Genomic DNA, 20,370 nt, shown 5'->3' with positions numbered 1-20,370 from the left:
ACGGGGCGGTACAGGGGCGCAGGGTAACTTCTCTGGAAAAGACACAGAGACAGCATCTCGTATATGTGCATACGCGGCACTTTGCCTGTGTCTGAGTGAGTCTGTCAGTAAACGCGGGTTCTAGTGATCTGTGATCTGTAAGGGTCCGCCCGCAGGCGCATTTTGATTTGTATACCGAGGCGGTGCCCGGTGCCGAGCGCAGGCAGAGCCCACAGGTCGGACCTTAAGACAGCGTTGTAGATCCCTGGGCGAGGGTGGTGGAGAGGGCGGTCCGGCGGCGGAGCACCCACCTCCTCCCGGCGTGCCGGGAGGCAGGATGTCATCCCCCGTGATCCAGACTGCCCATGGGGCTGACTGTCGGCGCCAAACCACCTCCCACCGAGGCGGGCAGGTTCCACGCGTTCCCAGACAGCCCCATTGGAGGTAGGCCGCTCGTCTAGCCAATCGGCCTTAAGCGAGCGGCCTGGCCGTTGGAATGGCCGAGAGTGTCGGCCGGCCGTTCGGTCTCTTCCCCGGGGGGGGCCTCAATGACCTAGTTGCCCGGCCGAGGAGGGGAGGACGACTGTCTCCGACGGCGAACCTCAGTTACGAGCCGCCCTCCCCTCGAACGCGAGGCCAGCGCACTTGGGGCCGAGCCCCAGCGTGCACCGCCCCACACGCCTCACGCGGCCTCTGGCTGGAGCGGGATCGCAAGCGAGTCCCCCTGGCCGGCACGCGTCTTCCGAGAGAGGAGCGGGAGCGAGGGACCTTCTTAGTTGTCCGGCATGCAGACGCATGCACGGCCGTTCAGAAACTTTCCCAGCCGTTGGAATGGCTGCGCTCCCGCCCCTCACCGGGCCGAACGGGTATAGTAGGCGTTGGCGCCGAGGAGGGAGGAGTCGCCGCGGAAGGACGGGTAGTCGCCGGTCATGCGGGGGGAGGAGGAGTCGGCGAGCAGCAGGGAGGGAGAAATGCCTGAGAGGGTGGGGAGGGAGGCGTGAGGCGCGAGGTGAGGGGCGTGGGGGCGCGGGGCACGGGGAGTGCGTGGGACGCGCGGCGTGAGGCGCAGGGCGTTGGGCGGGAGGGCGCGGGGGCAAGGAGTTGTGTGTGTGTGTCTGTATGTGTGTGTGTGTGGTGTGTGTTTGTTTGTTTGTGTGAGGGCAGGGCAAGGCAGGGCGGCGGCGAGCGGCGGGCGGCGTCGGCGAGATCGGCGACGAAGAGAGGCGATGGTGACGTACACGGCGGCAGTGTTCACGGCAGCAGCGCCGACGGCGGCCCCGCGCAGCGGCGGCGGCGCCCTGAGTGAGGCAGACTGCCCTGCACAGCCTGCTGGGCACGCTCCCGACGAGCGGCGCGCCATGCGGGCCCGCCGCGGGCGACGCGGGCGGCGGCGACCCCCCCTCCATATTGGGCCACATTGGGTGAAGCCCAGGACCAGGAACAGCCTGAGACCAACTCATCGGTTGTCATTGCTGTCGCCGCGGCTTGTTGCTGCTTTGCCATCCTGTTGGTCATACTCGTGGTCGTGTACATACGCCACTGCAAGAGGCGTGGAAGCAATGGTGCAGGCGCTGCTGAGCTCACTGCGGCAACAAGTAGCGCCAACGTCAAGGTGAATGTCGGCAATTGATGGTGCACGAGGCGGCCCGCGCTACGGCCCTGGTGCTGAGGTAGGCGAGGGCGTAGCCGCAAGCAGGAAGGCGACACTACATCTCACATAAAGCCGTACGTCGCTCGTCGGGCTCGGCCCAACTTCGTGTGCCTCTCTACTTTTTGTGTGGATGTCGTGTCCTTCTTTCCAAACATACATTCGTGAACAAATGGGTGTCGTCTTTACGGCTTTCTAGGCGCTAAAGTTTAGCCCGCTCTCCCCCCTCACCCCTGGCCATGCCCCTCCCCGCGCACATGCCGCGCCGCGAGCGCGGAGCCGATCCGTCCTGAGGTGGGCAGCCCACCCGCGGCCGCGGCCGCCCTCCTCGCCTCTTGCGAGGCGCGCCGGCGCTCTCTGTTTCGCTCCCGCACCTGCGCCACAAACTTCTCGCGCTGCCAGAACGGCTTTTGCAGCTCGCGCCACTTCTTCTTGGGCATCTTGACGAAGCGTGAGCTCGCGCCCTCCGCGCGCGCGAGGGCGTTGCGCCGGCGCCGGCGCGGCGGGTCCGCCTTGAAGACGAGCCGCAGCGGCGTCGCGTCGAAGGGCCAGTGGGAGCGAAGAGTGCGCTCGACCCAGCGCACCACGGAGGGGTGCATCTCGGCCTGCGGGGCGGCGGTGGGCCGGGGGGGGGGGGGGGGGGCATGGGGGGCGAGGGCTGAGGCGAGGGCTGAGGCGAGGGCTGGGGCGAGGGCGGAGGCGAGGGCTGGGGCGAGAGCGATGCGGCGGCGTGTGAGGAGGCACCTGCCGGTTCATGCGGAAGACGAAGGTCGGGCTCTCCGTCGCGTGCTGGGTCGCGTACTGCATCTTGAGGCGGGCGCCGCGCACGACGGGGAGAGGCCGCAGCAGCTGCGCCCTCGCGAAGAGCTCGTTGAGCCGCCGCTTCGGCACCTTGGTGCGCCGCCACGCGAGCGCACTCGCCGCCGTGTCGAGGGCCTCGTCGACGCCGGCGCCGGTGAGAGCCGACGCGTGCAGCACGGGCGCGTAGTCGAGCCAAGGCATGCGTTCGCGCACGCTGTCGGAAAAGGCGCGGCGAGCCGCCGCGTCGAGCCGGTCCGCCTGCGGGAGATTGGCCGAGATTGAGATTGGCCGAGATCGGCCGAGCCGAGATCGGCCGGGAGGGGATGAGGAGAGGTGAGCCGAGATGCACTGCCGATGAGTTGTGCACTCGAGGTGAGCGGAGGGCTTGCCGCCTTGTTGGCGACGATGACACACGACTTTTGCTGCTCGGTGACGAGGCCGGCGATGGCGAGGTCGGCGCGCGTGAGTCCCTGGTAGGCGTCGAGGAGGAGGAGCGCCACGTGGCACTGGCTGATGGCAACCCTCGCCGCCGCCACCGCCGCTCGGTCGAGCTCCTCGCGCTCCTCGCCGCCCGCCGCCTGTCTGCAGCAGGAGGCGTGGAGAGGCGCTCCTCACGCCGCGCTCTTCACACCGCCCGCGCAGGGCTGTTTGGCCGCCTGGCGCCGGATGCCCGCCGTGTCGATCAGCAGCAGCTTCTCGCCGCGCCACTCGTACTCACACGCCACCGAGTCGCGCGTGGTGCCGGCGACGGGGTTGACTACCATCCGCTCCTGACCGAGTAGCGCGTTGAGCAGCGACGACTTGCCGACGTTCGGCCGCCCGACCACCGCCACCTTGCCCACCGCGTCCTCCGCCGCCCAGCCCGGCACCGCGCCGCCCCGGTGAGCAAGGCCGCCCGCCGCCGCGCCGAGCCGCGCGGGAGGGGGGGAGGCGGCCTCGCCACCGTCCGATCCGAGCCGCGCGCCGAGCCCCATCCCCTCCTCCTCCTCCTCCTCCTCCTCCTCCTCCCACACCTCCTCCTCTTCCCACCCCTCCTCCTCTTCCCACCCCTCCTCCTTCCACCCCTCCACCTCCCGCCCCTCCACCTCCTCCTCCCGCCCTTCTGCTGCACTCCGCGCAGCGCCTCCAAACCTCGCCCCTCCGCCGCCCCCGTCTCCCCCCTCTCCGCCCCCGCCTCCGCCCTCCAGAGCCGCGAGCCCGCCTCCCCGCGCCGCCTGCCGGCCAGCCGCGCCGCCCGCCAGCGCCAGCGCAGCCGCCGCACGTGAGGCGTCGAGGCGGCCCTCCTCCCACCTGGCGGAAAGGGTACAAGGGGAGGGTGAGACGCACGCCTCGACACGCTGGCGTAGAGCGAGGAGCCAGTGGCAAGCCCCCGCATCTCCCACGCAACGCCCACGCCCTGCGTCAGGCCCCGAGGCTGCTCCGCCCCGCCCAGTGCTACCTCCGCCACCCCGGTGCTTTCGGCCTCGCGCCTCTGCATCGCCGCGACGACGTCGTCGAGCAGCTCGGCGCTGCCCACGCCGTGCAGCGCCGAGAGGAGGCGCGGCTCCCCGAGCCCGAGCGACCACAGCTCGTGCATCCCGTGCCGCGCCTCGCGCGAGTCGCACTTGTTTGCCGCCAGCAGCACCGCCCCAGCAGAGGGGTCGTGCACTGGCCTGCGCACGCGTCGTGGGCGTGTCGTGGGCGTGTCGTGGACGTGTCGTGGACGTGTCGGGGGGTACGCGCTTTGGCGGCGCGCTGGGGAGACGCAGAGGCGAGGGATCGTAAAGCACCGCGCGCATACACTTCATTCAGTTGGACGAACGAGGCAGAGCGCGTCTCGCCCAGTGAGGCGGAAGTGTCTCGGAAGTGTCTCGGAAGTGTCTCGGAAGTGTCTCACCTCAGCCGCCGCAGCAGCGAGGCGAGCCGCTCCTCCGCCGCGCCTGCGCCCGCCTTTGCATCCACCAGCAGCAGCACCTGCGGACACGCCGGAGGTGCATGCCATCTGGAACGGGCGGCGAGGGACACAGGCTTGTCTTGGAAGTGCTTTGCGCGCCACCGCCGCCTCCTTCACCGCCACCGCCACCTGCGCCTCGACTGCGGCCGCGAGCCGCCGCTGCGCCGCCGCCGCCTCCACCTCGCTGAGCTGCCAGCCGCCCGGTGGCGGAGGCGACGCCGCCTCGCCGTCGCCACGCGCCACCTCCTCTCCATGCGGGGCCCGCCGCTGCTGCCGCCTGCCTGCGCCGCGCCTGCCGCTGTCCGCCTGCTGCTGCCGGAGAGGCCAGAGGTCTTCGATGCCGCCCGTGTCAACCACGCGGAAGCGATAGCCCAGCCACTCGCTCTCTCCCTCCATCCTGTCGCGGGTTGTGCCGGCCGTAGGCGCCACTAGCGCGCGAGGCCGGAACGAACGCGCGCTAAGCTCTGTGCGGACGAGCCGGTTGTACAGCGTCGACTTGCCTGCGTTTGGGGCGCCGACGATCGCGAGCAGCGGCAGCGAACCGGCGGCGGCGGCGTCCAGGCTGGCAGTGCACAGGCGTCGCTTCGTGCGGGTTAGCAGCATTGAGAGTAAGCAAAAGAATTACGAGCGGCTCACAGGCCATGGCTTTAGATGTGCAGGGGGGGTACCGAGCAGTGTGCGGCCGCTCCAAGTTCAGGGCACGTGAAACAAAAAAGGCGCTCAACGAATTTCTTTTTGCGGTGTGGTACCCGCGTTAGTGCCAGTGCGCGCCAGTCGGGTGCCCAGTGTTGTGCGAGGGAGGGGTTAAATTCTTTTTGCGGGCGCGGCCAGAGTCCCTGCCCAAAGGAAAAAAGAAAGAGAAAAAGGCATGCGGGCCCGCTGTCCGAACACAACTCGGCCAGCAGAGATCTCCAGGAGAGATGGGCGACGCACGAACCCCGAGGGACAGTGCGCACCTCGCCCCGCGCACTTGTTTTTCTTTGTTCTCGCCGACGCATTGATTGGCGAGCTGCCACCGCGTCCACATCAAGCGCCAAGTCCCGTGACACATGTCGCACGCCGCGCTCCAGCAGCAGCAGGAGCTCACTGGCCTGATGCGGGCCATCGTTGGCCGTCTCGACGCCATTGATGCCCGGATCGACGGCCTCGCCACCACCGCTGCGGTCGAGGCGCTCGGCGAGCGGATCGACGACTGCACGCAGGCGCTCCAGCGCTCGCCGCGCTCGCCTCGATCGCCACGGGGCGACGCCGCCCAATCGCCAGCCGCGCTCGACGACGCGACTGCCGCCCGCGCCCGCGCCCGCGCCCGTGCCGGAGCAGCGGTCGGCCTTCTCGTCCTGGCGGGGCTGCTGCACCGGCGAGCGCGTCGCCGACTCAATGGCATGGTGCGCCGCCTCCCGCCGCGGACGCTGCTGCTCGTCAATCTCCTCGCGGCGCTGCTGCTCGGCGTCTCGGGTCTCGCCGACGCTCTGCGGGCGAGCTTGAGCGAGGTGCCTCTGAGAGAGCAGTCACCTCCACCCTCCAGTAGACGGGCACCTGTCTGCCTGCTTAAGGACGGATAGAGCGGTGGCCGACCTCCGCGCTCTTCACCCACCTCGGAGCGTGCGTCGTGTCGCCTATGACCGTGCGGCCTGCCTGCAGGTGCCTCTGGTCGGCGGCTTGCTCTCGCGCAAGGCGCCGCTGCCGAGCCTGCTCGGCGACGGAGCCTCCCGCGAGGCGGCGGTGGCGTGTGTCGGCGTCACGGCGGCGCTGATCCCGTGGCGGCTTGGCCTCACCCTGGTGTAAAGAAAGAAAGAAAACACACCAACGAGGGATGGGAGAGGAGGGCGCACGCCGCGTTCTTCCGCCCACTCTAGAGTCTCGTCTCTCGACTCTCGTCATTCTCTCTCGCTCCTGCTGTTTCAGCCTCTGACTCATCGCTCTCTCCTCGGCCTCGAGCCCTCGACCCTCGTTCTGCGACAACGCCGTCTCCCGAAGTGCCGATCCCTTGATAACCGATGTTTTGGCCGCGGTCCGCTCGGCTTCCCTGACTGTTGTAGCTGTGGTGTCGTCCGTCCTTTCGCGCCGGCGCCTAAGAAGATCTCGACGATGTCACGGCTGACTCACGCCCGGCTCCCCTCTCCCGCCACCCTCGATCAGCTCGGCTTCTCTCGCCTCTCGCCTCTCGGTTCCCGCTCTCGGCGTAAAACGCGGTATGCCCCTAACAAAAAAATGCCGTTTCGCTACGAAATATCGGAATGTTTTCTTTCTTTCTTTCATCAGTGACGCAAATGCCTGACGATGACACCGACGACACAGCTCCTGAGCTGCTGCTTCTTCCATGCGACTGCATCATCGCTATTCTCACCCGGCTAGAGCCGGCCCCGCCGGCCCAGGCGACGCAGCTCGCTCGGCTAAGCGCGACGTGCCGCGCGCTGCGCCGTCTCGCAAAGCTGGCAGCGGTGCTGCTCATTCGTACTCACCTGGGTGCGGCACAGCGCGAGCTAGCGCGGCTGCACGCGGCGCTCGAGGAGGAGGCTGAGGGTGGCGACGACGAGGAGGGCTGCTCGCTCACTCTCGGGCTGGATGGCGACGGTGACAGCTCACTCAGCGCTCCTAAGAACCCGCTCTTTGCCCTCTGGAGCCAGATGCCGCTGCTGCCGCTGCGGTGCGAGCTGCTGCACAATTGCGTGACGCGGCTGGACGACGCGGACGCGGCCGCCGTGCGGGCGTGCGGCCTCTCCCCGACCATGAGCGCCTCTGGTGCGCTCCTCCTCAAGACTGCGGCAAGCCTGTGGGGCGCCGGAACCTCACCCCGTGATCCCTACCCCCTAGGGACGCTCCGCATCGCCTTGCCGCGCGGGTCCGATCAGCGGCCTTCGTACGTGTGGCCACTTCCCCTCTCCGAGGGCCTCCACTCGCCCTCCTCCTCCGCCTCTGCGCCCGGCTCCTCACCCTCGCCCTCCTCGCGCCGCGCCGCCCTCCGCCTCGTCTCTCGGCTTGGCCTGTCGAGTCACCCCGGCCTCCTCGCCAGGCGCTTGCTACTCTACTCTACTCTACTCTACTCTACTCTACTCTACTCTACTCTACTCTACTCTACTCTACTCTACTCTACTCTACTCTACTCTCTCTCTCTCTCTCTCTCTCTCTCTCTCTCTCTCTCTCTCTCTCTCTCTCCCTCTCCCTCCCTCCCTCCCTCCCTCCCTCCCTTCCTCCCCTCCCTCCCTCCCTCCCTCACTGCCATCAGCCACAGAGCCGACCACTCTCTCGGACCATCTCGCCAACCCCTCGCAAGGCACATACCTGCGGGCCGTCAACCCTGACCCTAACCCTAGCCCTGACCCTAACCCTAGCCCCGACCCTGACCCTGACCCTATCTCTAACCCTAACCCTAGCTCTGACCCTAACCCTAACCCTAACCCTGACCCCGACCCTAACTCCTCGTCAGGCACATGCCCGCGGGGCGCCACGCCGCCGTGTGCCCCTGCTGCCTCCGCTACCGGAGGCGCTGCCACGTGCAGCACGCCGTGTGGCGACCCGACGCCCTCGACGCGTCGATGCTGCCGCTGCCGGCGGAGGCTGTGGCGGCGGCGCCTCCGTCGCTACGGCGCGGGCGGCACTCGTCTCGCGACCTCGAGGAGTTCACGCCCGAAGAGATCGAGTCGCTCACGCGCGCGCACGAGCTGTCTGTGGCGCTCAAGTGCCGCTGCGACGGCGGCGGCCAGCTAGGCGCATACATCGGGGCCCCTCCCTATCACGGCCCGCACCACTGAGACGCTCAATGGCGGAGCGACAGCATCGCGCGGGGCATGTGCTGCCATCCAGTCGACTGCGCTGCTGTCTGCTCGCTCTCTTTCGTGACATTGAATATATGTATGTAAAAAGGAGAGGGCAAGAATTTCGTCAGGGAGGGGGAACTGGAAACGAATCGGAAACGAATCGGAACCCGAAAACGCATATGAGCAAGAACGTCGAATATAGGAACGAGATGCAGATGGACAGGGACGTCCGATCGGACGCAATCGCAGTTCGTACGATTCTCGGGTCCGAGGGCAGCCTCAACTGGAGTAGGGAGATTTGGATTTTGGTCAAACAAACGCCTGCTGGGGGCAGCTTCGCGGAGGTGTTCCGGAAGCCAGATGATCCCACTTGTCAACAGCAGGCGCCAGCGCCAATCATGTACATATACGCTATGGAGAAGTTTGTTCGAGACCTCGGGAGCGGCCGGCTATTCACACCTCGGCAGTGTGGGAAGGGCAGGGCAGGGCAGTGTGGGTTTCACACCCGGGGCAGGTAGGGGATCGGGCAGGGCAGGGCAGGGCAGTTGTGCGGCAGTACGCGGGCAGGGCAGTACGGCAGGTCAGGTCAGGTCAGTTGGGGTCATAATTGCAGGGCTGAAATTCGGGATCTCAGGTGGTGAAAAAAAAGGGGAGACAATTGCTGTGAACATGGAATTTGAATAACAATCTCAATGAGATGTGTGAAGAGGACGGCCGATCGACGAATTACATCTGAGTAATGTGCTCCATCATGTGACATCTCATGCGCGCAAGGTGTGAGAGCTGAGACGCGACGCCTCCCCGAGACGCGAGACCGAGAGCGCGGGGGCGGTACTGTATCTCCTGTGGTCTCTCTGTTTTCGGCGCGAAATGTGTCTATATGTTGGCTATGATGTCTCGCGCGAGACGACCCGGGAGAACTGACACTCACACGTCAATCTCGTCACGCAGCTCTGCACACGCCGTCTGTGAAACCCACGATGTCTATGTCTCACTACACCCAAGCTACAGGTGGCCACGATCACACCTCGTGCACGGCACGCAAGCAAACGCGCGTAGTGCGAGGAGCACCCGCACGCCACCGTGCGCGCCGACCCTCCTGCTTCTACGCCGCTGCCGCCGCCATAAACTTGTGCGGCATGTCTGTGTTGACAAAGGTCACACCGCTCTGCACCAGATTGATCGCGCTGTTCACGTCGTCCGGGTCTGTGCTGTATCCCCACACGCCCACCGTGTAGGAGGCGCTCAGTTGCCGGAGGACGGCGCCGCCCGCCAGCTCGCCTCGTCCTCGTGCTGCCGCTTCGAGAGCTTGTTGCGCACCTTGTCCTTCATCTGGTAGAACAGCCGTTTGACCGCGTTGCACCACCCGCCGAAGGTTTCGAACAGGTACATCTGCACGTCGGTGTCCGAGCGCGAGAGGGCGTGCGCGTAGTCCGCCTTCTTGTACGCCACATAGCCGCCGCCGTCGCTCGGCCTGAAGTCGCCGTCCCCGACAGCGCCGCGCTGCTCGAGGCCGAAGACGTCCGCGCTCGTGCCGGGCTCGGTGTTGCCGAGGCCGACGAAAGCGCCTCGCTGGCCGACGTCCTCCGGGTTGGAGGAGAGCGAGTCCTTGAACTTGACGTCGCCGACGAGGCGCGAGCGCGAGCGGCCGGCGCCCGCCACCGAGACGTCGGGCCGGTAGTCGTTAGAGTAGCCGAGGTGGTCCCGCGGCTCCACCTCGACGAGCATGCCCCACACGCTCCGCATGACCTTGGCCAGGGCGGCGAGGAGGCTGTTGTGGCGGCCGCAGTGCCCGAGGCGGCCGATGTTGCTGGCCGCGTCGCCCAGTGGGTCCTGCACCTTGCCGCCGCGCGCCGAGCAGGTCGGCGCGCCCCGCGCGAGCGCCTCGTCAAGTGGTAGCCCGAGGCGCCGCTGGACGGCGATGCGCAGCGCCCACGTCGGGATACGAAAGTCGCGGCGCGAGGGGACGGCGTTGAGGAAGGCGCCCGCCTGGTACTGGCTGACGGCGATGAAGCGCACCGCCTCCCGCCTAGCCACGCCCGGTAGCTGCAACGCATTCCAAAAGCCGAGCCATGCTGCATGATGAATGATCTGGGAGTAGCGACGCTGTGCGCTTTGTAGATGCTCACTGCCAGAATCGAAGCGGTTTCTTGTTCGACGTGTCCTCTCTCGACTGCGACAAGGCCGCAGTCCCATAAATGCACAACGTCAAGAAGAAGCACCTGTCCGCGGAGCAAGCTGCGGCCAAGCGGCTCGAGAACGTCCAGCGCGCCGCCAGCTACTCCGCGCTCTCGCGCGCCGCCTTTGCGCGCCGCGCAGCCGGCCTCTGGGATGCGGCGTCACTCGAGGCGGCCGCCAGGGTGCTCGAGGTGAACCCTGACATGGCGCCGATCTGGAACTTCCGGCGCGAGTGTCTGCAGTCCCTCCACGGCGCCTCGGTGCCGCCCGACGCCGCCGCCGAACCGGCAGGCGCCGTGCGGGCGGCTTGCGAGGCGGAGCTTGCGCTGACACAGGCGTGCCTCGGCGCGAACCCAAAGTCGTACCCGGTGTGGTACCATCGCACCTGGGTGCTCACCTGGGGCGGCTGCGGCTGGGCCTACGCGCGCGAGCTCAAGCTGACCACCAAGCTCCTTAGCCTCGATGAGCGGAACTTTCACTGCTGGACGCACCGCCGCTTTGTCGTGCAGCTGTCCAAGGTGACCGCCGAGGCGGAGCTGCGCTTCACCACCCAGAAGGTCGAGGCCAACTTCTCAAATTACTCCGCGTGGCACTACCGGTCAAAGCTGCTGCCCGCGATGCACGCGGCGGCCGACCCCGCCGCCACCGCCGCAGCGTCGGGGGCGCTGCGCGCTGCTCTACTGGCGGAGCTCGAGCTGCTGCGCAACGCCTTCTTCACGGCGCCCGAGGACCAGTCCGCCTGGTTCTACCACCGCTGGGTCCTCTCCCGCCTGCGGCCAACCGGCGGCGGGTGCGGCGGTGGCAGTGGCGGGGGCGGGGGCGGGCAGGCGAGGGAGGACGCCTCCTCCGTCGCAGAGTGGGCGAGCCTGCTGCGCGGCGAGGCGGAGGTGCTGCGCGAGCTGAGAGACGTCGAGCCGGACGCAAAGTGGCCCCTCGCGGTCCGCTCAGCACACGACCTCGCACGGCCTTGAGTCGGAGGGTCGCTTAGCGTGATGGACTGTGCGTCGTGGTAGGCGCTCGCACACGCGCTCGCGCTGCTTGGCGAGGCGGGCGCTGCGACGGAGGCGGAGGCGGCCGAGCGGGAAGCGGCGCTCACCTCCCTCTGCGGGATCGACCCCGCCCGCCGCCGGTACTACGAGGCATCGCTGGCCGGCGGCGCCAGCGCGGAGCCAGAAGAGGCGGCGTGACGAGAGCGCGTTCGCGGCCGGCGCGACTCTCGCGGGTGTTTTACTCTTCAGCTTCGTTCTTTTGCCGCCTTGGAGTATGCTTATCCCTCATCCGAAAAATCGATTGCAATATGACACATCGTTCATGTACGGTGTATAAAGATTTCGTCAGGTGCGACGGCGTGGAACACCGCAGGAAATAGTCAGGAAACGTTGTTTGTGCATGTGATTGACTTTGACACTCCGTGTGTCTGTGCTGCGGTGCGTCGCCCGGTGTGGCTGTCCGAGGGGTCTCTCTGAGGATCAGAAAGTGGATCAGACACATACACAATGTGTGGTGTCATGTGCGTTCTTGCATAAGCATATCTTGGCCCGGCGGCTCCTTTTTACCCATCTCCTACCCAATGGCGCCAGGGCGCAGGGCGAGCTCGACACGAAACGACTTGACCGAGAGGGAGTGGCCGCCGCCGCCGCCTACAGGCGATGCACAATGCTCGCGACAAAAGCAACGCTTCTCGGCTTGGCCTCTCAAAGACCCTTGGGGGGGCGAGGAGGGGGCCTGCGTTTCGCAAAAAGGAGAGCGTGTCGCCAGCCTCCGCCTGCGAGACGATCGGGTGCGCGGCGTCGAGCTCGACCAGGCCGTCTTCCCACGCGTGTGGTGCCACGCCGAAGAGGGAGGTGTCCTCTGCCACCACCGCCTCTACCTCGTCGCGCGGCGGCCTGACATGCCGCACACACTCACACACTCACATGGTCGTTTCAGTGGGAGGTGATCTCCACTGGCAGCCGTCGCCTGCGCATGAGCCTGACCACGATGGTGCCTTTGCGATTGCCCCAGCCCTAGCGATTGATGGAAGGCTGATCCCTGGTTTGGATGAGTAGGGTGCACTCGGCTGGCGCAGGGCCACAACCTGGTCCTTCCAAACGAGGCTCATCTTCAGACCCGCCAGCGCGGCGGGGAGCGCAGGTGTTTGAAAGTAAGCCTCCGGCGCCCAGTGGCCGCCTTGCGGCCCTCTGAGGGTAAAGTCCGGCCCGGAGATGACGAGGGCTTGCCGCGGCGTTGTTTCCCGAAGGGCGCGGCAGGCCGACGCAAAGTGCGCTTGGTCTCGCCGTGTGTCGCAGAGCTCAGAGATGCGATTCAGGCAGAGTTCTGCGAGATCGAGAAGGTGTCGTGAATCATCCAACGCAACAAGTCCTGCATCTGGCTACTACGGGCGTGTGGAGCTTGCAGCTTCGCTCGCCGGCCGGGGCGGCTCAGCGGCGATTGCCCTTGTTTTTCTTTTTCTTTATTCTTGCCAACGACCTTTTGATTCTTTATCGTTCGGGCGGTTGCCGACTGCACTCCAAGTGCTCCAAGTGCTCGCCGCCAAGACGACAAAAAAACGACACGCACAAAAACAGCGATTTCGTTCTCGACATACTCTATACGATCGCACGTCATGCGGAAGCCAATGCTTCGGCAGCCCTTTCAACGTTCCCTTCGTACGTGTCGAGCATCGTGCGCATCTTTCGCTCGTCCGAGAAGCCCATACCGCGCAGCTGCACGAGGCCTGCTGCGAAGCGGCTCGTGGCACCGAGGCGCCCGAGGCGAAGCTCTCGCAAGATCTGCCGCACGCAGCCATCTATCGCGAGCTTCTCCTGCACCTCGACGGCCAAGCCGCGCCAGTACTCCTCCAGCTTGCGGCCCCGCTCGCCATCTACGATGCGCTTCCAGTCCGCAACGTCGATGTAGTGAGAGCGACTCGGGTTGAGGCTGCAGACTGGCACGTGCTGATGCGCGTCCCTGCCGCAGTCCTCGAGGCAAAAAGCACAGAAGCCCGCCTACGTTGTGTACTCCTCACTCGTGATCACATACTGTACCCGGTATCCAAGGTGCCCTCTATAGCCCGCCTTGCAGGTCGCGCGCGAGCAAGTGAGCGCAGCGCACCCCTCGAATGCGCCGAAACACTGCCCGCACCGAGGACACTTGAGCGCCATGATGTCCTCCTCGATATGGCGCCTCGCCTTGAGCGCCTTCCTCTCCACCTCTGACCGCGCCTCCCTCTCCGCCTCGCGCTGCTTGAACTCGGCCTCGATCGCCTCGCGCTGCTGGACCGCCACCGCGTCTCTGAGGTGCTTGCGGAGCGTCTCGGCAGAGAGCGCGTCCACGTGCCCCATCACCTCCTGCCAAGAGAAGCTGCCGGTGCAGCCGGTGTATCGCTTGTCGCAGCAAACGATCCGGTCGAACGCGTCCCCGCCAAGCGAGTCGGCCTGCGCCACGTGCGCCGCCATGCAGCCGTCGCAGGTAAAGTGCGCGGCGCCGGCGACAGGGCACACGAGGCCCTCATCGCGAGGGTAGGGGCAGTGGCACAAGAGACAGGTCCGCTGGTTGAGCTGCGCACTCAGCCGGTCTGCCACCTCCGCCGCTGTCGGCCGGTCTTGCTGCTCCGGCGAGAGCATCTGCCGTAGGAGCGCCGCTAGGTCCTCTCCTCCTCCGGGGTACGCCAGGGTGAGCTCGCACGGGCCGGATGAGCCGCCGCGCATTCGCTCGAGGTCGAGCTCGCCGGTGCCCGTCTTGGGGAGGCCACCGGCTCCGCACAGCAGCGCGTCGAAGAGCGTCACCCCGAGCGAGAAGATGTCCGACTTGAACGTCGGGCGCAGCTGCTCTGGGGCAAAGGGCGGCACGTACAACGGTGTGCCAATGCGCGTCGTCGTGTGAGACGAGAGGTTCGCGCTTCGGCTCAAGTCAAAGTCGCACAGCGCAGGCGCCGCGTCGGCCGCAGCGCTGTCGAAGACGATGTTCTCCGGCTTGAGGTCGCGGTGAATCAGGCCGTTTGAATGGAGGAAGCGGACAGCCTCCGCGATGCGCTGCGCTGCGGCGAGCTTCGAGCCCTCGTCCTTGCCGGCGGACCACTGCCGCATGTTGCCGCCCGCGTAGCGGCTGCGGCGCGGCGATGGCCTCGCAGTGGACGGCACGCGCGCATGAGGCGGGCAACCCGCCGAGGAGAGGAGAGGTGCGCGGTGCTATGCGTCGCTCTTCTCCGGCATGCCTGCTTCTCGGCGGCGTCGTACAGGATGGAGAGGCTGTAGAAGCCGGGCTGCTTCTGGCCCCAGGTGCCCAGCTCGCCGCCCTTTCTTACCAGAATAGCCATCTTAGCCGTCACTGCCGCTTTCGCTGACTCGTCGAGGAAGCAGAGAACGTCGACGTGACCAGATCTAGCGGCAAGTCGCGCAGGCGTATCGCCGTCCGCAGCCGCAGCCGTCAGCGCCTGTCTGCCGCACTGCTCGGCGAGGAAGCGGAGCGCGTCGACATGGCCATATTTAGCGGCCCAGTGCGCTGGCGTGCGGCCATTCGCAGCCGCAGCCGTCAGCACCTCGCTGCCGCACTGCTCGGCGAGGAAGCGGAGCACGTCGACATGGCCATTGAAAGCGGCCCAGTGCGCTGGCGTGTCGCCCCACGCATCCGCAGCCATCAGCGCCTCGCTGCCGCACTGCTCGGCGAGGACGCGGAGCGCATAGACCTGGCCATTGGCAGCGGCCTCGTGTGCCTGTTGGGCTTGTCGGGCCTTTTGCGCACTGTCCGCCATAGCGCGCGATGCGTCGGGCCATGGGACGTCCGTTGTCAACTGTTCGGATCCGAACAATGGGTAAAAAAAGTATTCAACAAAAAGAACTCGCACAGTAAAAAAGTAAGCACTCCGCGGTTTGCCTGTCGGCGATTTCTGACCTTATTTTTCTTTTTCTTCTTCCAACAGGCCAATCATCTTTCTTTGATTCTTTGTCGTTTCGCTTTTCCTCAGAGGACGCTCGCGCTCACGATCCTCACTTTTGTCAGCGGGCGGTACGCCAAGTCCCTCCCCTCCCTCGGGTCGGTCCCCACAAAGGAGGCGGCCGCCGTCCCCAAGCCCGCCGCCGCGAGGGCCTCCCGTCGGGCCAGCCGCAAGCCCTGGCCCACCAAGCCAGCGAAGCCGAGCCCGAGGCCGAGCCTACAGGAATTGCGTGGCAGCCTCGCTGGTCGTGGCACGCGCGAGCGGCGAGGCCCGAGGCATGAGGCGGCGCCGCAGGCCGTACAGCGCGGCGACGCCACCCAGCTCGCTCACCGCGGACGGCTGCCGCGCAGGCAAGTCATTGAGCGTCGAGAGGAGCCTGAGGCCCGCGCCGCCGTCCGCCTCGCCCAGCACCTCCCCAACCACGATGCGCGTCGCGTCGAGCGCACGGTTGGCGCACGGCGTCAGCCCGAACTCAAAGGCGCGGCCGCCACGGCGCATCGACAGCAAGCCAGCGCGGTCATGTGGCAGGGCGTTGGAGTCGTCGTTGGCAAAGGCGTCGGCGCGGCTGAGTGTCTCGGTGCGGACGTAGCCGGTGGCGTCGATCTCGCGATCCACCTTGCGGCCGTTGCCGCCTACAGTCGTAGACGTGGACGAGGCTGCGGCGACCCCTGCGGACTCATACAGACGCAGCAAACGAGAGCTGCACCAGAGAGCGAGCCTCCAACGATGATTCTGTCGCGCTCGATCCGGGAGATGCTCGACCCAGCGTAGGTGAGCGTTTTGGGCGGCCGACCCGCGTCCGAGATGCCTCGACAAAGCCCTTCAAAGAGCGCCACAGATTCAGGCGCCGCGGTGCCGTACAGGCCTAGCGACAGCGTCTGTGGAGGCGAGTCGCCGATGGCGATGCGAAGCTCTGCCCTGGAGGTGATCTGAGGCGATGCGAGAGCGAGCGCGAGCGTGAAGAGGGCGTGCATACATGCACGCTTGGATGCACGTCAGGCAGCTGGATGATGGAGGCAGTCCTCGGGAAAAGAATTCTGGCAATACAGGCCCCTCTCACAAAAAGAATTTGGGAAAACTCCAGCAACAATGGGCACGGGACTGGCGCGCACTGGCACTAACACAGGTACACGCTCGGGAAAAGAATTTTACAACAAAACTCCCTCGCACAACACTGGGCACGGGACTGGCGCGCACTGGCACTAACACAGGTACACCACGGGAAAGAATTTTAGAACAAAACTCCCTCGCACGACACCGGGTACATACGACTCGTGCCGCCGCCCCTGCCACCCCTGTGTCAGTGTGCCTGTGGTAGGAGAGACTGCCAGCGACAAGCTGGAGGCAGGTCGCTAGACTGAGATGAGACCGCCAGTGGATGTGGGAGTCCACCGCGCACCGCGCTGCGAGCCTGTCGTGTCCCTTGTCAGGAGCAGGAGAGCCCCACCTGTCCCCCTGATCGTTCTTCCAAAATCCTGCTCGTGCAGGTGGGGACCCTGTCCTCGTCCCATCCCTCGTTTGGCGTGTCTGTTTTCTTTCTTTCTTTCTTAGAGAGTTCTTTTGTTTAAATTCTTACACCGGGTACATGAGATAGGAAGAGGCAGACTCCCTAGGGTGGGCGACGGCTAGCGCACCACACCCCTCTCCTTAAAATCCCTGTGTGGTGGCGGCGTGCCGTTCTCCCATCCCTCCCTTGGGTTGTCTGTTTTCTTTCTTTCTTTTACACCGGGTACAAGCCGTCGCCCTCACAGATGCCGTCCTCCTCACAGAAGGCGTCGTCGGAAAGTGCTCGGGAAAAGAATGGGAAAAGAATTTTCTTTAAGAACCATCCAAAAAGGAAAAAATCTTTCACGGCCGACCACAAGACAGCCTTTCGGGTCGTGAAGGGTCGGTGCGTGTCGTACCCCCTGGAACACCCGTACCCCCGCACCATCTCTGGAAGAAATCACTGTGAGAGTCGTGATCGCCGCTTTCCTCCCGCTGTGATTCTGTGTGAGCTATGTGTCTTGATTTGCCAACAATAGACCTACAACGAGCCTGAGCGCCCCCACACCTCGCTGTGGGAACCCCGCCATGGGTGAACGTTGAAACGACCGTCATGAAGGTCGACTTCTACGCCTCGAGCGTCTCGGGCGTGTACCTGCTGCTGGTGCTCGACTCGGCCATCTGCGCCTTTGGCAATGCGGTGGACTCGCCCGGCGCGAGCCAGCCTACTGAGCTCGCGCTCCTTGTGCTGCAGGCACCACGCACCATCTGCAGACGCGCACCATTGCTGCACTGTCATTGCTGCGACCACCGCGCCGCTCTGATCACGTGTATATGCCCTCGCCGGCTGTCTGCCCCTGAAAGTCCTCACCCGCCTCCGTGCTCCCGCAGTTCCTCCTGCGACTGATGGTGTTCGCAATCACGGCCAGCGTGGTGGCGTCGGCTGCAGCGGCGCGAGTCTCGACCGTCGATGCGCTGCTGTCGTACAAGGGTATCGCATAAAGCGGTTCCCGCACGCACACTGTCCCATGTCTCTCCCAGTCTCTAAGCTCCGATGGCAGGCTCGCTCGTGACTCAGATCTTCGGCCTGCTCTCCTGCCTGGTGCTGCGCGTGTACCGCGCGATGATCTCCTCGTGCGTCCTGCCAGCGAGAGAGGGAGGGGGGATGTGACGGAGATGCTGGAACACACCCACAAGAACACATGCTGCCTTTGCTGTCGCCAGCTGCTAGCCTCACGCCGCCCTCTCCTCCCCTCAGGCCGAACAGCGACTATCGAACGCTCACTGAGCAGTGGCAGCAGTCCCTCCACCTCGCCCTCTACCTCGTGTACATTTGCGGCACGCTCGCCCTCTACGGCGCTTGCGCGAGCGCAGCGGCAAACCTTGGCCGCCGCCCGGCCCTGCAAGTCGACAGGTGACGCGTCTGCGCGTCGAGTTAGTAGTATGCGTCGGGTCCGCGGTCCGGTCCGCGCGTCGCGGTGTGTGTCTCCGTGCGCCGGCCGCGGAATTGTCTAATTCTATTTTGTGGAATATCTCGTGATGTATGTGTCCAAGACACGTGTAGTTTTTATTCCTCGCGGCGGCAAAGCTGCGGCGCGCGCAATTATACACCGAGCGTACTACAACGCCCCTCTCTAGCCAAACTGTTTCGCGCCCGGCGCGAGCAGCCCCTCGACCGCACCTCCTCCCTCGCCAAGCGCAAGCCTCGCGGCCAGCCCCTCGAACGCCACACGCGCTCGGAAGCGGAGCACCGCGCTCCACACGCGCCACGCCGCGAGCCAGAGCGCGGTGCGGCGGCGGCACGCAGCGCATGCGCGGAGCAGCTGCCCGGGCAGCCACGCCGCGCCCGCGGCCGCAGGCTCGGCGCGAGCGGACGGGCGGCGCCGGTGCGCGCCTCGCGTCGCGTACGTTGCCATGGTGACGAATCGCTGGCGAGTGGTGCCGCCCAACGCGCGGTTGAGCGAGCGGACGAGGCCCCACGTCCGCATCACGAAGAGCATGTCGCGCGGGAGGCGGCCGAGAAACGCGTTCACCTGGCCGAGATTGAGTCGAGACTGAGCCGAGGTCGAGCCGAGGTCGAGCCGAGATAGCGCCGAGGCGCAGCGTGGCATGCCGTCCGCCTCAGCTGGCCCAACGCTGGCGTATCGCTCGCGGATCGCGCGCCGCTCCGTCGCCGACATGCCTAGCGCCGAAACGCGGCCGAGAGGTGGGCGGGGAGCGGCCGAGAGACGCCCCGCTGTGCAGCCGGCGCGCCCGAGCCGAGGGGAGCACGTGAGCCGGGCGGTCGGAAGGTGAGCGCGATGGCGAGGGTCTCGTAGTCGTCGGGCGGCACGCCTGCGGGGCCGAGTCGCGGACGGCTCGGTCTCGGCTCAATCTCGGCTCAATCTCGCCTCAATCTCGGCCTTATCTCGGCCCAACCCCGGCTCAATCGCCCGTCAATCTCGGCTCCGTCTCGGCGGAAGGCGCACCGAGCGCGCTTGCGGCGGCGCGGCCCGCGGCGTCGTCCTGCGCTAGCAGCGCGCACCACAGCTGCGCGTATGCGAGGCGGTAGTCCTCGCTCAGGCGGCGGTACAGGCCGTGGTCAAGCAGCACCTACGAGCAGCACTGCCCTCGCCCAATCTCGACATCAGCTCGACATCAGCCCGACGTCGGCCCGACATCGTCTCGGGCGCGGCCGTGGTCGAGCAGCGTGACACGATTGCGGTGATTGCGGTGGGCCGAGGGCGCGTGTGTGCGCGCGTGGGGCGCGCGCGTGAGTGAGTGAGTGTGTGTGCGTGCGCGCGCGCGCGCGCGCGCGCGTGTGTGTGTGGCTGCGGGAGGGCCGCGAGCGGTGCGCCAGCTGGGCGCCGCCGCCGCCGCCGCCGCCGCCACCGCCCCGCCCGTCTCTCGCCCCAGCCTGCGGCATTCGCCTCGCCAGCAGGTTGCCCGCGTGCGGGTCACAGTGCACAAACCCGTGCTCGAAGACCATCGCCTACCCGCAGCCGCGCCCAGACGTTCGCAGTCGTGCCGCGCGTGTGCCCTCTCCGCGCCTCACCGCCGCCCGCCGAGAAAGTAGCCGTCAGCAGCGGCGCCACCTCTGCAGGCTGGACGCCGGCCGCGAGCAGCGCGGCGGGGTCGTCGAGCTTGGCGCCTGCCGCGTGGCGGAGATGTGGGGAGATGTGGGGAGATGTGCCGAGATTTGTCCACATGTGACCACTGCTTCCCGCAGCCCGTGCTCTCCGACGACTAGGAGTCCCAATGCTGCTGCCTGAGCTGTTATCTCTGACCCCCTGTGCTGCCTGGATCCCGTGCGTATCTGAACTGCCTACTAGACTGATCCGGGCTGGGGCTCCCCGAGGCATCCAGGCGTACTAGGTCTCTAGTAGGCAACCAGGGACTACAGGCGGGCCTGCAGACCCAACAAAATAAAACATTTCTTTCGTTCGCGGTTCGTTCGCATTCAGACAAACATCCCTGGTATTCCTCGGCCTGCGGGTGTGAAAAGGGTCGGTGGGGGAATATAAAAATAAAAGGCTCTAGTTCACGAACTAATTCGAGGCACGAGGTTTCGGCGCCCAAGGGCGAACGACCGAACCCGATGCAGCGAACCAAGGTGATGCCGTCCACAGCGAACTCCGAAACCTAACGAACGAACCGCGAGCGAGTTCACCGAACCAGTTCATGAACCATTTCA

At 66.1% G+C, this 20,370-nt stretch overlaps 6 protein-coding genes across 6 annotated transcripts in view; 1 reads left to right on the top strand and 5 right to left on the bottom strand.

Annotated features, from left to right (window-relative positions):
- Window positions 1–1,807: 1,807 nt before the first annotated feature.
- Window positions 1,808–4,964, bottom strand: EMIHUDRAFT_631866 (hypothetical protein; the record flags this gene model as incomplete). Its single annotated transcript, XM_005788585.1, has 7 exons — window positions 1,808–2,232; window positions 2,372–2,686; window positions 2,821–3,006; window positions 3,085–3,276; window positions 3,876–4,080; window positions 4,305–4,450; window positions 4,695–4,964. 7 exons carry the CDS (start codon window positions 4,962–4,964, stop codon window positions 1,855–1,857), a joined length of 1,692 nt encoding a protein of 563 aa, XP_005788642.1. The 3' UTR covers window positions 1,808–1,854.
- A 5,353-nt stretch (window positions 4,965–10,317) lies between these two features.
- EMIHUDRAFT_226711 (hypothetical protein) lies at window positions 10,318–11,484 on the top strand (the record flags this gene model as incomplete). The annotated part of the gene is made up of 3 exons (XM_005788515.1): window positions 10,318–11,087; window positions 11,163–11,235; window positions 11,311–11,484. The coding sequence occupies 3 exons, from the start codon at window positions 10,318–10,320 to the stop codon at window positions 11,482–11,484; spliced, it is 1,017 nt and encodes a 338-aa protein (XP_005788572.1).
- A 319-nt stretch (window positions 11,485–11,803) lies between these two features.
- On the bottom strand, window positions 11,804–12,650 carry EMIHUDRAFT_455141 (hypothetical protein; the record flags this gene model as incomplete). The annotated part of the gene is made up of 4 exons (XM_005788514.1): window positions 12,375–12,650; window positions 12,244–12,303; window positions 12,000–12,167; window positions 11,804–11,860 (listed from the first exon to the last, which is right to left on the bottom strand). Exons 1-4 carry the CDS (start codon window positions 12,396–12,398, stop codon window positions 11,804–11,806), a joined length of 309 nt encoding a protein of 102 aa, XP_005788571.1. The 5' UTR covers window positions 12,399–12,650.
- A 250-nt stretch (window positions 12,651–12,900) lies between these two features.
- EMIHUDRAFT_226709 (hypothetical protein) lies at window positions 12,901–14,364 on the bottom strand (the record flags this gene model as incomplete). The annotated part of the gene is made up of 3 exons (XM_005788513.1): window positions 12,901–13,246; window positions 13,315–13,353; window positions 13,421–14,364. The coding sequence occupies 3 exons, from the start codon at window positions 14,362–14,364 to the stop codon at window positions 12,901–12,903; spliced, it is 1,329 nt and encodes a 442-aa protein (XP_005788570.1).
- An 874-nt stretch (window positions 14,365–15,238) lies between these two features.
- Window positions 15,239–16,186, bottom strand: EMIHUDRAFT_226708 (hypothetical protein; the record flags this gene model as incomplete). The annotated part of the gene is made up of 3 exons (XM_005788512.1): window positions 15,239–15,428; window positions 15,514–15,844; window positions 15,919–16,186. The coding sequence occupies 3 exons, from the start codon at window positions 16,184–16,186 to the stop codon at window positions 15,239–15,241; spliced, it is 789 nt and encodes a 262-aa protein (XP_005788569.1).
- Window positions 16,187–18,331: 2,145 nt separating this feature from the next.
- The window catches only part of EMIHUDRAFT_467240 (ubiquinone biosynthesis protein), a gene marked incomplete at its 3' end in the record, with an annotated part of 4,117 nt that continues 2,078 nt past the window's right edge, over window positions 18,332–20,370 (bottom strand). The window contains exons 4-8 of the mRNA XM_005788511.1: window positions 19,742–19,827; window positions 19,534–19,668; window positions 19,166–19,289; window positions 18,951–19,031; window positions 18,332–18,879 (exon numbers count right to left, since the gene is read on the bottom strand). Of these exons, the coding sequence (XP_005788568.1) occupies window positions 18,332–18,879; window positions 18,951–19,031; window positions 19,166–19,289; window positions 19,534–19,668; window positions 19,742–19,827 (974 nt within the window). The remainder of the gene's footprint in view (window positions 18,880–18,950; window positions 19,032–19,165; window positions 19,290–19,533; window positions 19,669–19,741; window positions 19,828–20,370) is intronic.

Source organism: Emiliania huxleyi, assembly GCF_000372725.1.
Source record: "Emiliania huxleyi CCMP1516 chromosome Unknown EMIHUscaffold_134, whole genome shotgun sequence".
Classification (NCBI taxonomy): Eukaryota; Haptophyta; order Isochrysidales; family Noelaerhabdaceae; genus Emiliania; species Emiliania huxleyi.
This window is presented reverse-complemented; position numbering and strand designations above follow the sequence as displayed.